Source organism: Furipterus horrens, unplaced genomic scaffold (genome assembly GCF_987537825.1).
Source record: "Furipterus horrens unplaced genomic scaffold, mFurHor1.1.pri manual_scaffold_1, whole genome shotgun sequence".
NCBI lineage: Eukaryota > Metazoa > Chordata > Mammalia > Chiroptera > Furipteridae > Furipterus > Furipterus horrens.
Window position 1 is genome coordinate 161,697,769 of NW_028327171.1, and position 15,593 is coordinate 161,713,361.

The following is a 15,593-nucleotide window of genomic DNA, read 5'->3' on the forward strand; positions in this document are numbered from 1 at the left end:
GGAATCCAGGTTCTGACACTTTCTCTGTGGCCTTGGGAAAATCATTTAGTTTGAGTCTCATCTTCCTCATCTGAAAACTAAAAATATTATTTCTCTGGAGAGTTGAGTGAAACTAAAATACATAACGTAAGGAAAGTTTGTACAATAGATGTAACAAATGGCAGGTGCAAAATAAGTGGTTGCTTTAGAAACAAAAACAAAGCCTTCATTTTACAGATAGGAAAACTGATTTGAAATGTCTTGCTGGGAGAACAGATGTTCTACTTTTTCTATCAAATTTCCATGATTCTAGTGTTCCATTATACAAGTTCATTGGAACTGCTAAAGCTACTGTTATATGATGTCCTTAACAATGTCTATTCAGGCAGAAAAAGAACTTTTGCCCGAATTACAGAAAAAGAGATAGTCTGTCACCGTTCTAGAACTGCAAATAGACATAATGATGCCTATACTACAGGGTTGTAAGGATTAAATGTAATGAGATATGTGGAAGTGTTTTAACAGATACAAAATGTTTCATAAATGTTATTATTAAACCTTTTCACATAATGTCATACACAAAAGGTAGGTGAAAAAGAAGAATGATTAGAACTTTGTAAGATATAACTGGAATTAAAAGGACTTTGAAAAGTTGGAAAAGAGATAAGAAATAAGAGAATGCGGCAAAAGAAATAAACATAGGACATAAAAAGAAAAGCATCAAGTGACTTTTAAAATATACTAGTTACTAATAATGCAAATGAAATTAAAGACTGTTTATTATATTTTTAAAGACACATGAAAAAGATGTAGAAAACAAATTTTAAAAGTGCCAAGAAGTGAGTTTACTAAGCTTAGGTTAAATTTATCTGAAAAGAGTGAGTGCCTTTGCCTTACCCTGTGCGCTATGTGAGTCCTCACTGACCGAGAACATTTTGTCACACTTCTCTACAGTGTCTGAAATTACACCAAAAGGCCTAGTCTTTGGGTTAAATATTGCTATAAAGGATTACCTATTTAAAGTTATTTTTAAAGATCACACTGATGAGCAGAAAGAACGAGTTCAATAAAGGGAAGGGCAACTCCCACTCTTTGAATTCTTCCAAACGATTTTTTCTAGGAAAGCCACATTTTCTGCAGTGCTGCTCATTAGTATTCCAGACAGCATGAGAAGTTCACCCTAATTTTCAAAACTTATGTCTTCTGAGTTCTAAGAGGAATACAAACCATAATTTCTGAAATCTTTATTAAAATATCTATTTTCTTTTTCATAAATTATTTACAAGGAACTTTGTTCAGACTTTTGAAACAACAATATTACAAAAATTTTTGAACAATTGCATTTTAAATATATTTCCTGAGATAAACAACTTATATTCCTTAGAAAAGATATAGAATAACTAATTACCTAGATTTTAGCAAAATGTTCTTTATATAAATGGGTTATAATCTTTACCACAGAGACACCAAATCTGCATCTAATCAAGTCAAGTAAACCAGCTCTCATTCACCTTCTCCATCAGAAAACATCCATTTGATTGATATAGCATTTCTCTCTATATACAACAGCAGCCTCTGCTGGAGAAAGAAAAGTATGCTTCTATGACCAAGTATTAGCGCAAACCTGTTTTGAACTGGAAGAACTCAGATTCATTTCCTGCTTAAAACAACAAACTCAGTTAAAATACTTTTCAAGGACGTAAAGATGTTCGAGCCTTATCAAGTATATCCTTCCTGATTTTGGGGTAAGTTGGATGTGCTTCAAGAACCTGCAAAAACAGAGCAAAAAATAAAAACAAAACAAGCAGCACAAGAACTTGTAATTATTGAGAACTGAAGAACTATAAAACTTACAAATAATGAACATTACAGGTGAGATTTCATCGTATTAATACCACAAATTATAACCACAATTTTTAAAAGTGACACCTGAGATGTGGCATGACTCATTCATACTACTAGTAATTAGATGAAAACAGTAGTACTATATGATTACTACATGTGGAACATATAACAAGTACAATTACTTCCTAATAGATCAATTGCAGAAAATAATTATGTATCAATAATTTAAAGTCTTTAAAAAAATTTAGCTATTTATACATGTTTAATGAACCTTTAGAGAGTTATTTTTAACCAAGGACATACAGATTTACCTGGAGTGATTTTGAAACATTCTAATTTCCAGAACTATTGAGTCTAGAAGTGGGGAGATATTCATTTAAAAAAGGCAAAACTCCGCAAATGATTCTAATGTATAACCTCACATTAATGTACAACCTTAAACTTAGTGTGAAATTCTGATTTACAATCAAGGAGACCAAATATTTACTGTAAGGATGCTGATACAGCTATCTGGGATAAGGGACATTATACAACTCTTTTCTAAGGAGATTTCATTGAAGTTTCAACAATATGTAAGATAATGTTTTATATAGAATATCAATGGGACAATGTATAATTAAAGAAACTGCAAATTCTAAAACAGAAACTTATCTGTCATTTTAGTAAGGGATCATTAGTAGGGCATTAATTACAGAAATGTAGTCAAATGACTTCTACCTTATAGAAACATCTTTTATGCCTATTTTGCAAGTCTGAATTCTCTAATAACCAGACTTAGACACAGGCACAGAACTTCTACTCAAAACAATGAAATGACTTGGAGGATAATGCTCACATATTTTGACTAAAGACTATCTTTTCACTTGCTGCTCCTCCAGCCTCTCTGTCTTTAATGGACATAAGCATCTTATTATTTGAGGTCTAACTAAAAACACATGTTTGATATAAGTAAACTTTATTATTTTCTAAACTTTGAAAACTGATAGTCTTTCCTGAATGTATTTGATGAATATTTACTAAAATATGACATCCTCTACCTTTACTCATGTATATCTTGAAATTAACTAAAAGTGGGAAATTGTGCATCTGAAAAATTTTAAGAAATCTAAATTTGTGTTACCTGATGACATATGTCAATTGCATCCACATATCTTTTCGCTTTTAGGTAATTAAATGCAAGTTTGTACCCTGTTAAGACAAAAAAGAAGACAACCCATAATGGTATAGTACTATCTATCAAGCACACTGCTAGTATTACTTTTTTTGCCTCTTCCTTCATTTGCTTAGTGGAGACGCCTAAACAGAGGCTGGTGACGGCACCGTGACAGAAGTGATGAGATAACAGAAGGTGAGTGACATGAAAGGAGAACATGTAAGAAAGAAAATTGAGTTGGACAAAAGGACCACAGTGAATATACTGTTGGGTCAGAAGACTGCCCTGCCATCAATGCGGTTCTGTAACTTGCAGATTACAGTAAAAACTCATCATAGGGCAGCAACTGATAACACAGCTATTCATTTATACAGCATAGATTTATTCAGCCCTTATACACCAGGCAAACTGGTTCCTACAATCATGAGTTTTATAACCTATTCAGAAAGTATGCAGATGATTTAAATAATTATGTAAGTAAATGAATAATTTCAAAACTGAGATAAATGCCAGGAAATAACAGTATAGGCCAAACGAGCTATAATAAAAAACCTGGTAGGGGAGGAGGTGGTGTCAGGCAAAGCCTGAAAGCTGGAGGAGGCATAAAGTAGGCCAAGAGGGCGTGAAGCAAGAACACTGTCAGCAGAGGGGACTGTACGTGTGAAGGACACTGAAGGACCAAATGGACCCGAGGACACGGTGAGCGGGCAGAGCAGGTGGGAGAGTGGCCCAGAATAGCGTGGATTAGTCATCAGATATTCTACATCAGTGATGAGTAAAGATTATCGCAGTTCCTGATACTGAAATGTCATGTTTCAAATGGCGACAATTTAGAAAAAAATGTTAAGACTCTCTTTTTTTAAAAGACATTTTTACATGGCTTGTTCTGGAAGAATGCTATAAAAGTGAACAAACTAAGGGGAAGACAGAAGAGTAATAGCGGCAGTGTATGCAATAAATAAGATGTGATGTAACATGATGTAAAAGAGTATGTAATTAATACATTAAGTACTTCACTTTACCACTTAGCAACATGAAGAACGCAAATCTGAATATTGCTCTTGGGCTCTAATCAAAGTACCCAAATTTTTAGAATTTCGTACAAATGGTTGAAAAGAATTGCTGGCTAATGTAGTCATATGGAAGTACATACACAGGTGCACACACACATGCAGGCAGAACTGTCCTAGTAGAAACAGGTTTCAGAGAGGTAAACTTGATATCATTACAAAGAAATTCTGAAATGGACTAATAAATAGTTTGTGACATTTAAAAAGGAAAGCAATTTAAGATGTCATGCCTGACATACTTTACATGGAAACTAGAGCCAAAAAAACTAGATTTAAGTCCTAGTTCTGATTTCCTGATCAGCTCTGAGACCTTAGGCAATTTACCTGAGTCGTCAATTTTAAGCTTCCTTGTCTACAAAATGGGGAAAATAAGTCTTCTCTCTCTTAGTATAATTTTAAAGATCAAATACTTGTGAAAAGTTTTTTAAATTTTTAGAGCACCACACAAATACTAGCAATTTTTTTTCTGTGAAAATACTAAATTAGAAATACAAGGTTTTAATGGTGAAAGAAACTTGATAGGTCATCTTGTTAACACAATTTGAGAAAGGAAATAAGGCATTAGAAATGGTAAAAAACAGTGACAGCTGCATTACACCCACCAAGCTTGTAAGAATTCAACCATATGTAATCCGTGTAAAAAATGGAAGAGAGGAAGAAGGAAGGAGGGAAAGAAGGAGAGAGAGAGGGGAGGAAGGAGGGAGGAAGGGAGGGAAGGATGCAGGGAGAGAGGGAAGGAGGGAGGGAGGGAGGGAGGGAAGGAAAGAGGAAGGGAAGGAGGGGAACACAGAGTGAACAGTGTACTGACTGTCATGTAACCTGAGAATGGGTGGGAAGGGAGAAACATGAATGTGTTCTTCCCTCATTGGATCTCAGTTCCAAGTGCCCTTCATAGTGACAATCCTGAAGCCTAAATCCCATGGAAAGAACATGACCATATTAAGGATATTCTGACAAGTGAAAAGGTGGAATGCATTATTAACATGGCCAGGTAGGTTGGGGGTGTTGGAGGAATGGCATTAAGGAAGAAATGAAAAGAATTAACTGATATCCTCAGAGAAATGCTTACTCAAGAAGTCAAAGAACTGATAAAATCATCTATAAAATAGAAAGATGACACAATAAAAGAATTACTAAGTTGGAATTTCTGTATTTGCTGAAGTCTTCCAAGGAAGAGAATATTTAAATAATTTAGCTTCTAAATGCATCCCTTTTCTGGAATAAAGTGTCAAAATCACATCTATTTTAAAGATTTCATGGAATTTTCACTTTACAAGATGACTTTATTCTGTAAGATATAGAGCACCTAAAAAGGAAAGATTCTATCAGCAAATGTTAGTTCCTGTGCTCTACAGGAGTCCAGTAGAGCGATTTTCAGCCACAGGAATTTTTAAAACATGCGCTACCTGACTATTTAGTCAGGGACACTGACCTCTTTTAAAACTGTCGAATAAAAAATGACAACAGCCAACACAACAAAAGCCATTTGGTGTGAATGAATCAAAATTATACCTACATTTTTTATCAGACTGGCAAAATAGATATTTTTGGTTTGCCGCAGAATTTTAGTAATTAGTTTGTGTGTCACAAGACAAAAAAGGTTGAAAACCACAGAGTTAGTAACATAACAGACCTCAGAAAGCTGTAAGGTAGGGCAAGTCCTGAATTGAGGACAGCTGTTAGTGTAAAGATGGCCTGTCTGACTGCAAGTGAAACGAATCCGTACTGTGATACGGCTGCTAGAAAGACAGATGCCATCTTAGCCTGAATTCACCACCACCATACCTAATTTAAAAAGAGCTTCATTATAAATACAACGGGATCTTAAATCATAAAGACTTGGTTCATTTCTGGTACAACAGGTCAGGAGGAACATGGACAAATAAAACAGCCTTTACCAAACTGTACTGGCCAGACTAATCTCTCACTCACCCCTCTCTCTCTCTTTTAGTAACTATAAATGTCTCACCAAGTATTCCAAAGCACGGTTGGGAAAAAACTATTTTATTGCTTCTAGGAGACAGCAACAAGGAGGGTGAAGGACTCGGAAGCAAGTTTCAGGAGGAACAGACAGGTGATGGTTTGAGGAGAAACCGTAGGAGACAGGACAGAAGTTGGGAACCAGAGGGCCACTGCGTGTAGGGAGGACTTGGAGGGCTCCTCCAGACCACAGACCTGGGCAGTTCCAGTGAAGATGCATCAGCTCTGCATAGGGACAGATAAAACGAACAGAGATGAGCTCGCTCCAATGTGGGGAGATGTGAGTCACTAAGGATTATCTCAGATGCCACTCATCAGTTGTCAGGGCAGCTGGAGACCAGCACCTCAAACTAATCGTCTACCGTGGAACAAGGCGACATTTCTAGATGCTCAGGGGAAAAATATATGTTTCATGTTCAAGTTATTGTGGGAAACATGTCCCTTCTGTGATTGCTGTCATAATATACATTAGGGTGTAAAGACTTTGAGAAGTTCCACAGTAAAGAAATCTGTAGAACTTGATTTAATGCGATGTTCTTCTAACTTCCTTGACAAAGGAACACTTTTGCTCACAGGATTACCATTATGAAATAGCAGAGGGTGAAGGGGCAGAAAGAAGCAGAATTAGATTAGATGTCTTCTAAGGTGACTGAGGGCAAGTTTGTATCTCAGGAAATGATAATAACTATTGGCTAACAATTTACTGTAAATATAAAATTTATTTTTCAGAAGGACTAACAAAGGAAGTGGCCTATTAATGTGTATTTTATTCTTAAAGAAAGTGAAATGCATTTAAATGAAGACCTACCAATAAAATCCAAGATTCTTGTGAAAGCCTAGTGTCTGTTTTGCTGAACTCACCTACTGCTGGATTGGTCTGACTTCCATGTTTCCATGCCATCTCATAGTTTACGGCAGCATCTGTGTACGTTTGCTCTTTTTCCATAATGTAGCCCATATATTCATAAGCTTTGCAGCAAGACTGAAGAAAAATGGAAGATGTAGCAATAGATTAAACTTGATACCACTGTAAGATTTTATGGGGCGCTTATGACTATACAGGTCGACCATATTAACTAATTCAAATGGCACATAAAACAATGGTTTTCAACTTTGGTTATGCAATCAAATCATCTATATTCTGAGGCCAACCCTCAACACAGACCTACAGAATCAGAATCTTTAGGTGAGAAGGGAATTTGTATTTTACACATATACATAAGTACATTTTATAAAAAATAATTTCAACACACACAAATACAGAAATGACAGTGTAATGAACCCTATGGGCCCTATCTTCAACCATTAACTCCTAGCTAATACTGTTTTACCTCTACCCCTTGACTTGTCCTTCTGTGTTATCAGATAAAAACACTCAAATATTGTTATTTCACCCATAAATATTTATTATGCTTCTTTAAAAATAAGAACTTCCTTGAAATATAACCACAAAGCACAATTTTTTGTAACTAAATGTAACACCTCTTTGACATTACCAAATATCCAGTCACTACTGAAATTTCAAATGGTCTCAATAGAATTTCCATTTGGAGGTTTCCCCTCTATCTCTCTGTCTCTTTTCTTGCAATTAAATGTAGCAGAAATAAGAATGTTTGTTCTTGAGTTTCTCACAGCCCATATTGAGTTGAGTTCATCTTTGTGATGCTTATAAAATATATTCCTATGTCACTGATGTTTTCTGGAAGTTGTAATTATATCTAGAGGTTTGGATTTGAATTTGATTGGCGGGGGCGGGCGGGGGGGTGTGCAGTGAAAATCCTTAAGTGTCCTGACAAGCCATTTTAAAACCTGAGGCAAAAGGAAAAATGTGTAACCTAGTATATATATATTTTTGGTATTTTATAACTGCTAATTTTTTCTAGAATGTTTAATTTTAAAAAAATTGAAAAACTGACAAATAGATATACTAAAATTCACATTATTTTAAGTTTAAATATTTTATTTATACCCAAACAAAACTTATTATAATTGTACTTTCTTGACCTTAATGCTAGAAAATATATCAATAATATTATCATTGAAACTACTGCCCGTTAAAAAAAACATACAACACAGGATGTGTATTATCTCCTTTGCTTCAGGCTTCAATATAGCTCAGCATAGCACTGTCAGATCATATTTATTTAACATTTAGAAATTTTTTTAAAGATAATATTGCACTCCAAATTCACGTGTTGAAATCCTAACCTCCAATGTGATGGTATTAAGAGGTGAGTCTATAGGAGGTAATTAGGTCATGAGGGTGTAGCTCTCATGTGGGATCACTGCCCTTATAAAAGGGACCCTAGAGAGTTCAATCACCCTCTCTTTCCACCATAGGAGGGTGCAACAAGAAGTTGGCAGTTCGCACCCTGGAAGAGGGCCCTCACCAGATCCAACCATGCCGGCACCCACTCTCAAGACTTCCAGCTTTCAGAACTATGAATAATAAATTTCTTTTGTTTATAAGCCACCCTAACCTATGGTACTTTTGTTATAGCAGCATCAATTGACTAAGATAATTCCTGAGATAGTAAGGGCCCCTTTGCAGTTTGGACCCCAAATAAGGGTTTCACCCCAGAGCAGCTTTGTCATAGAGGATGTGTTCTTCCATCAGGAGGAACCTATGTCAGAGTCTCTTATTGTAACATTATACCTATTTGTTAATTAATTCATCCGGTTTGAAAAATAGTCTACATACTTTCTTCATTTATTAGCTGGAAAATACCTATAATGAGAAATGTCTCCTTTGCTACTGTTTCGTTACCCAGTAGTGTAGTTTAAGCAGAAAAGGTGGGATAAATGCTTAATTCTCTACCTTTACTTGCCAGCTTTAGAAGTAGCTCATTAGCATATTTCAATGGTGACCAATTCTTTTTATTTTTTCTGTTTTAGAATCTTTGTAAACTTATGGATTTAAACTTATTTAGTGTGTTTCAATTCATTGTACTTTTTTATTCTTCCTGATAATTAAAGTGTCTCAACTTCAGCTAGGGGAAGTGTCTTCAAGTTGGCTTCCGAGTCCCTGACATGACTCTAATCATCTTTGATAGCTTCTCTGCCATCTGGTATGACAAGATGGACTAGTGTCATTTTGTACATTTCCTGTCCCAGATCTGGATGATCTCCCTTTTTAAATTACCTAATTCAAGATTTCTGAGCTCCATTATTGAATCCTATGCTTCCACAACTGACAAGCCTCATCAGCAGGGCTGACGCCTCTGAAGTAGCCACTGTGTTCGACCACACAATGTACTGCTGTCAGAGTCACAACAAACTGAAACTCCAGCTGCATCGAAACCTAATTCATGCAGCCTTGCTTAATGCTAGACTTGGCATGAAACGGTCACGTATTTGGCAGTTTTGATTTTTCAAAGCCTCTTAATGAGTACTCTCAGTTTTTCAAGGCCACTTTAACTTAAAATTGGATGTACAAACTATAAGTTGATAAATGGCTTGACTGTTTTAGGTTTCTAAAGTTCCTAAAAAAGGAACAATATCAGATGATGTATTTAAAAGAACAAATGATCCATTTTGTAATCTAATTTGCTCAAAGAGAATAAAACATCGATTTCCTGCCATTAAGATTTGAAGTAACTGATATGAATCTATAAAGATAAATATCCTCAACTATCTAAGTTGAGCACAATTATGTCTCAACAAATAGTAACAAATTCTTAACTTGAAAAAATGTTTTATTTAATAAGACATCCTTTTTTGTGTGTGATAAAATATCTAAATGCACTGTTAAGAGCCTTAAATTCTAAGAACTTTAAGATTTTCAATTTCATACTTAGAGATAAGCAGTTATTAAATAAATCAAATTAAATGCACAGTGGATTCTAAACTGTGGAAATGGCAGGCAGCTGCAGTAAAATCATCAAGTATTTCTTAATAGGAGGGACAGACGTCCGCAATTAATGTTCTTCTGCAATTTTCATTAGTTCTCAGGTGAATGGGTAATCACAGTCAAGTACTTGACATTCCAAAAACACTTTCTGTAAGTAGGGCATACCACAGATGAAACTTGAAGCTGCATAAATCTCTGGTTTTAAATTTTTTCAAGGACAAATGGCTTCTTTTTATTAATGGTTATTTCCTGATTGTGGTAAGAAAAAACATTTAATTTTCAAAACGCACACACAGGAATCCTTAGAAGTGGACCAACATTCTATAATAATCTATTATAGAAAGCTTATACAATAAAGGTTAACTATTACTTATTTCCTCTTTAATTGCCTACCCTATTGTGACTCAGGCACTGTCTTAATAATTCCTCTGCCATGTCGTATTTGGCTGATTGAATATAAATATCAGCAAGTAGCAGCCAACTCCTCTCAAAGTCCTCAGCATCAATAGGATTCCAGTTCATTTTTGCAATCCGCTTCAGCTGGTTTCTGGCTCTTGGAGTCTGTTTCAAGATCATATACGCTGTTGCCATTCCCAAAAGTGCTGGAATATGATCCTTCTGTAAGAAAACAAAACTTTAGACCCTCAGATACACAAACATAAATAAGTGTCCTATGTTTAAAAGGAGAACACATCGGAAGCAGCAAGTGCACTATGAGAACTGGCCTACGGATGCTATTTGTGGCTCCACACAGATAACTGTGATGTGGTCATTATTTAACACATCAAGTAAGCTCAAGCTACCATGTAGAAATCTGGTGAGGTGCTGTGTGGTTAAGATAATTCGGTAAGTATGCAGATGCCACAACCATACAACCCGAGACAATTAGTGTGACTCCATCTTTAATGGAATTGACAGGCTGTTTTGGTTTTGTACCAACACAGAAAAATAGACAAAATTCTATTTCAGTGTAATCCTAATGGAACACATTTGCATTTTGACTCCATTCTTTCATCTGTAAAAAGAAATAACAATGATTTACCTGCAGTGATATTCCTTATCTATACTGACTCTATTGCTCCTTTTTTCTCCCTTCTCATTTTCATTTTCTTTAACAGCCTCTTTTCCCAATAAAGACAGACCAATAAAATGTTATAAATAAGGCATGTAATAAACTCGTGTCTCAAAATACGCTTTTAGAGTTGGAGTCTGCAGCTTCCTGATAGTGTCTATAAAACATGATGTTCTTTTAGACAGAGTTCACAGTCTGAAAATGTCACCCTGAAACCAGCAAGCTAATAAGAATCTATATAAAGTGGAGCCTATTAGCAATCTCTCCAGAAAACCAAGTTATCTAAGCAATAATGTGTATGCCCCTGATAAAGCTAGGGTGCTTTTTAAATATCAGCAGAGGGCTGGTGATACTTTTATAAGAAGGAAGGCTTCAGTTTAAAATACAAATAAAAGATGAGAAATTGATTTAGAAATTATAACATCATAACTATGATAAAGATGCACTGCAAGACAGTGAGTTTAGGTAACTAATCAGGGATGAAAGGACAGCCAATTAGTAAAATGTTTAGTGTCCAACACTGACCATGGCTGGAAGTCAGAAATAAGTTGTCCAAAATCTTACCTCTTTGCCCTCCTCTGCCTGTTTCCCTCCCTCTCTCCAGCAATTCCCGCTTAGTTCATGTCCATGGGTTGTGTATGTAAGTTCTTTGGCTTCTCCCTTCCCTCTACTCTTCTTAACGTCCCCCTATTTTGTTCCTACCAATTATGTGTCTTAATCCCTGCACCATTTCCCCTGTTCTCCCCTTTCCTCCTCCCCACTGATAACCCTCCAAATGATCCCCACGCCTATGATTCTGTTTCTGTTCTGGTTGTTCGCTTTTGTTTTTCAGATTCAGTTTTTGATAGCTGTGAACGTGTTGCCTTTTTAATGTTCATTGTTTTGATCCTCTTTTTTCTAAAATTAAGTCCCTTTAACATTTCATGTAATAATAGCTTGGTGATGATGAACTCCTTTAGCTTTATCTTGTCTGGGAAGCACTTTATCTGCCCTTCCATTCTAAATGATAGCTTTGCTGGATAGAGTAATCTTGGTTATAGGTCCTTGCTTTTCATCACTTGGAATACTTCTTGCCTGCAAAGTTTCTTTTGAGAAATCAGCTGATAGTCTTATGGGAACTCCTTTGAAGGTAACTTTCTGCTTTTCTCTTGCTGCTTTTAAGATTCTCTGTCTTTAACCTTTGGCATTTTAATTATGGTGTGTCTTGGTGTGGTCTTCTTTGGGTCTAGCTTGTTTGGGACTCTCTGTGCTTCCTAGACTTGTATGTCTATTTCCTTCACCGTATTAGGGATGTTTTCTTTCATTATTTTTTCAAGTAAATTTTCAATTTCTTGCTCTTCCTCTTCCCCTTCTGGAACCCCTAAGAATCGGATGTTGGTACGTTTAAAGTCCAAGAGGTTCCTAAGTCTATCCTCGTTTTTTGGAATTCCTATTTTTTCTTTCTGTTCTGGTTGAATGTCTATTTCTTCCTTACATTTCAAATCATTGATTTGGACCCCAGCTTCCTTCCCTTCACTATTGGTTCCCTGTGGATTTTTCTTTATTTCACTTACTGTAATCTTCATTTCTTTATGTTGTTGCCATACTCAGTGAGTTCTCTGAGCATCCTGATCACCAGTGTTTTGATCTCTGCATTTGATAGGTTCCTTATCTCCATTTCATTTAGTTCTTTCTCTGGGGTTTTGTTCTGTTCTTTCATTTGGGTCATATTTTTTTGTCTCCTCAATTTGGCAACCTCCTTGTCTAGAGCTGCTTTGACTCCCTGTCTTAGTGCACCTGTTACATTGTATGGGGCAGGGCCTTAGGTATCAGCCAGGGCAGGGCAACCGGCTTCACCACTGTGGCTCTGTGTGTGGGGAGGGCTTGGAGAGGGGACAATACGGCTCTCTGGCTTCGGGAGGTTTGCCTGGCACTCACCTGTTTCCAGTCACTTCACCCACTTCCTATATGTGACTGGCACCCTTCCAGCTGCTGCAGTGGTTGAGAAACCCAGGGTGGGTGGGTTTACATACATTCTAAGTGCATGTGGGCTCTTTAGGTGGCAATAATCCAGTAGTTTCTTCCACTGCCCCAATTCCCACTGGTTTTTACAACCTGAGGTAATGGCGATTTATCTTCTAAGTGCTGGTAAGCTGGGCTGTGTGGTCTGGCCTGGGGCTGGGATCACTTGCTCACAAGGTATCCCTCACAATTTTTATCCACCATAGATGAATGTGGGACCATCTGTTCTGCTGCTACAGCTGTCTCTCCATGCTACACTGCCAAGTTTGTGTGTCTGCAACTGCCCACCTCCTACCCGTGTGGATGAATGTGGCTTCTTTAAATCCTTGGTTGCTGGCCTTCTATACAGCTCGATTTTCTGATGGTTATGGGTGTTATTTGTTTTGAGATCTAGTTATAATTCTTTCTGTGGTTGCACGAGAAGGCAAAGCATGTCTACCCATGCCTCCATCTTTAACAAAATCCCCAAAACATCTTTTAGGAATATAAAACTTCCCTGGCTCCAATTTTATATCTAACAATATACTTCCAATATGTAATTTGTTCTCATTAAGGAGTGGCAAAATTATTTTATTTGAGTGTCATTTCCACCTAACTGGCAGTAAATTCTGAAGACATGTATGGAATATTATCAGTTACTCAGTCCCACCCTCACCCTACAGAGGAAAGAAAAGAGGCCAGCTATGTGTTTGTCAGTCAGGTCCTAGGAGAGCCCACAAACAAGAGGGTCCAGTAAAAATGTTCAGCTCTTTCACATAATAAAAATATCTCCCACTACATTTAAAATTAACCCCCTGGCCCTGGCTGGGTAGCTCAGAAGGTTGTAGGCTGGATTCCTAGTTATGGCACACACTTAGGTTGTGAGTCCGATCCCTGGTAACAGCATGAATGGGATTGATGGTTCTCTCCCTTCCTCCCTCTCTAAATCAATAAACATATTCTCAGGTGAGGATAAGGAAAGTAAAGCCTTCTATTTTAAAATCATACACCTCGAGTTCAATTAGAGTGAATCAATTCCTCACAGCTTGATCAATCCTGAGTGAACCCAATAAGTTTCTAAAATTGCACATTTGAGTTCTAACTCCTGCATTAGACCCGTGATGTCTCTTCTGGCACAGACATCCTAAGGCATTTGGCCAGCTTTCCGCTCTCATGCTCAGTGATGCTAAGCTGATGGTACCCTGTTGTTCTGTTACAAGGGCAGCTTACAGTGGTAATAAAGTACCATCTCAGATATTTGTACCCAAACAGCAAAGGGGACTGTAGTTTTCCCCAAGTCCCTCAAGGTCTGGGAGGCAGGAGGCAAGGGGTCACAGTAGGGGTTTTAGCTATTTACTGCTACCACTGTGATCTCTGAACCACAAGAAAACAAAGCAAAACTCTGTAAATCTTCTGAGAGACACAAAATTAGGAGTTTTTGGTGCTCTACAACATTGTTGAGTGGAAGAACATGAAATCCAATGAGTATGCTTAGAACTAGCAATTACCAACTGCTTAATGGGTGGGTGCCTAGAATTTCTTCCTTAATATCAAGTAGATCTGAGTGGAACACAGAGAAAGCCTTTAAAATAATAATAATAATAATAACAATAATAATAATAATACAGGGGTTATTTCAATGTTGTAAAGGAACAATATCATTATTTGCATAATTGAATTATAGGTTGTCAGTATTGATCTTAGCCTTAGAGTACGAAAAATTTCAAATTCATGTAAGTGAAAAGGAGAGCAACAAAGGCGGCCAGGTGTTTATTTATCCTTAGTAAGCTAACCTAGGCTACGTCCATAACACAGAACTTCCCCAGAGGATAAAGCTGTTCCATTAAGAATTTATGCCCTTTTGAAGCATTTCCTTTCTCCAGAATTCACCATTCTAATAGTGATCAATATATCAACAACACTTAAAAACAGTAACAGTGTCTTTCTGGAAACAAAGGTATACTGTGTAAAATTATGCCAAACTATATACCTGATTTTTAATACTAGAAAGTAATTAAGTAAATTTTCAGAAAACAAACAACTAATTGAAATACCTATTTTCATACTACCAAAGAAAGATAACATATGAAGTTGAAAATCTACGAACCTCAGATGTTGCTATTTCAGTGAAGGTATTCAATGCTTGCTCAACATTAGATTTCTGTTTGGTAGCCATTAAGCAGTAGTTTTCAAGTATGCGAAGCTGGACATGACCCTCAACAGTCTGAGGTTTCAGTTCTTTAAGGAGCTTTTCTGCCGTTCTCACCGCTAATTGCACAGACTCTTGCTTCTCAGTTGAATTACTGTATTCAATTAAAAAAATAAATCTCATTTCTATTACTCATGAAGTCAAACTCATTGAGATTAGATGAGGTCAAGGGTACAGAGGTTTCTTTTTTTTTTGGTCACCAATTTAGAGTAATCCTTTTGAAGAAAGTCAATCATTCTCTTCTAGTATAAAGCACTTTTAAAATGTATATTTTTAAACAAAGTTAATATAGCTTTAATAAAGTGCCATTAACATTTATTCACTCTAAACTGATGACAAAATCTGGACAATATCTATGTTTGGTGTTTACATTCAGCTAATATAAAACTAGAATTCAGAATAAGTAGAATCATCCAATTATCAGTGGGGTTCCTATTCAGATTATGAAAAAAAAG

General features: G+C 36.4%; 1 protein-coding gene across 1 annotated transcript in view; it reads right to left on the minus strand.

The window, feature by feature from the left end:
• Positions 1-1,208: 1,208 nt before the first annotated feature.
• The window catches only part of TTC21B (tetratricopeptide repeat domain 21B), an 85,471-nt gene continuing 71,086 nt past the window's right edge, over positions 1,209-15,593 (minus strand). Inside the window, exons 25-29 of the mRNA XM_090280429.1 lie at positions 15,037-15,232; positions 10,271-10,495; positions 6,889-7,009; positions 2,945-3,012; positions 1,209-1,748 (exon numbers count right to left, since the gene is read on the minus strand). Coding sequence (XP_090136555.1) covers positions 1,671-1,748; positions 2,945-3,012; positions 6,889-7,009; positions 10,271-10,495; positions 15,037-15,232 — 688 coding nt within the window. The 3' untranslated portion in view covers positions 1,209-1,670. The remainder of the gene's footprint in view (positions 1,749-2,944; positions 3,013-6,888; positions 7,010-10,270; positions 10,496-15,036; positions 15,233-15,593) is intronic.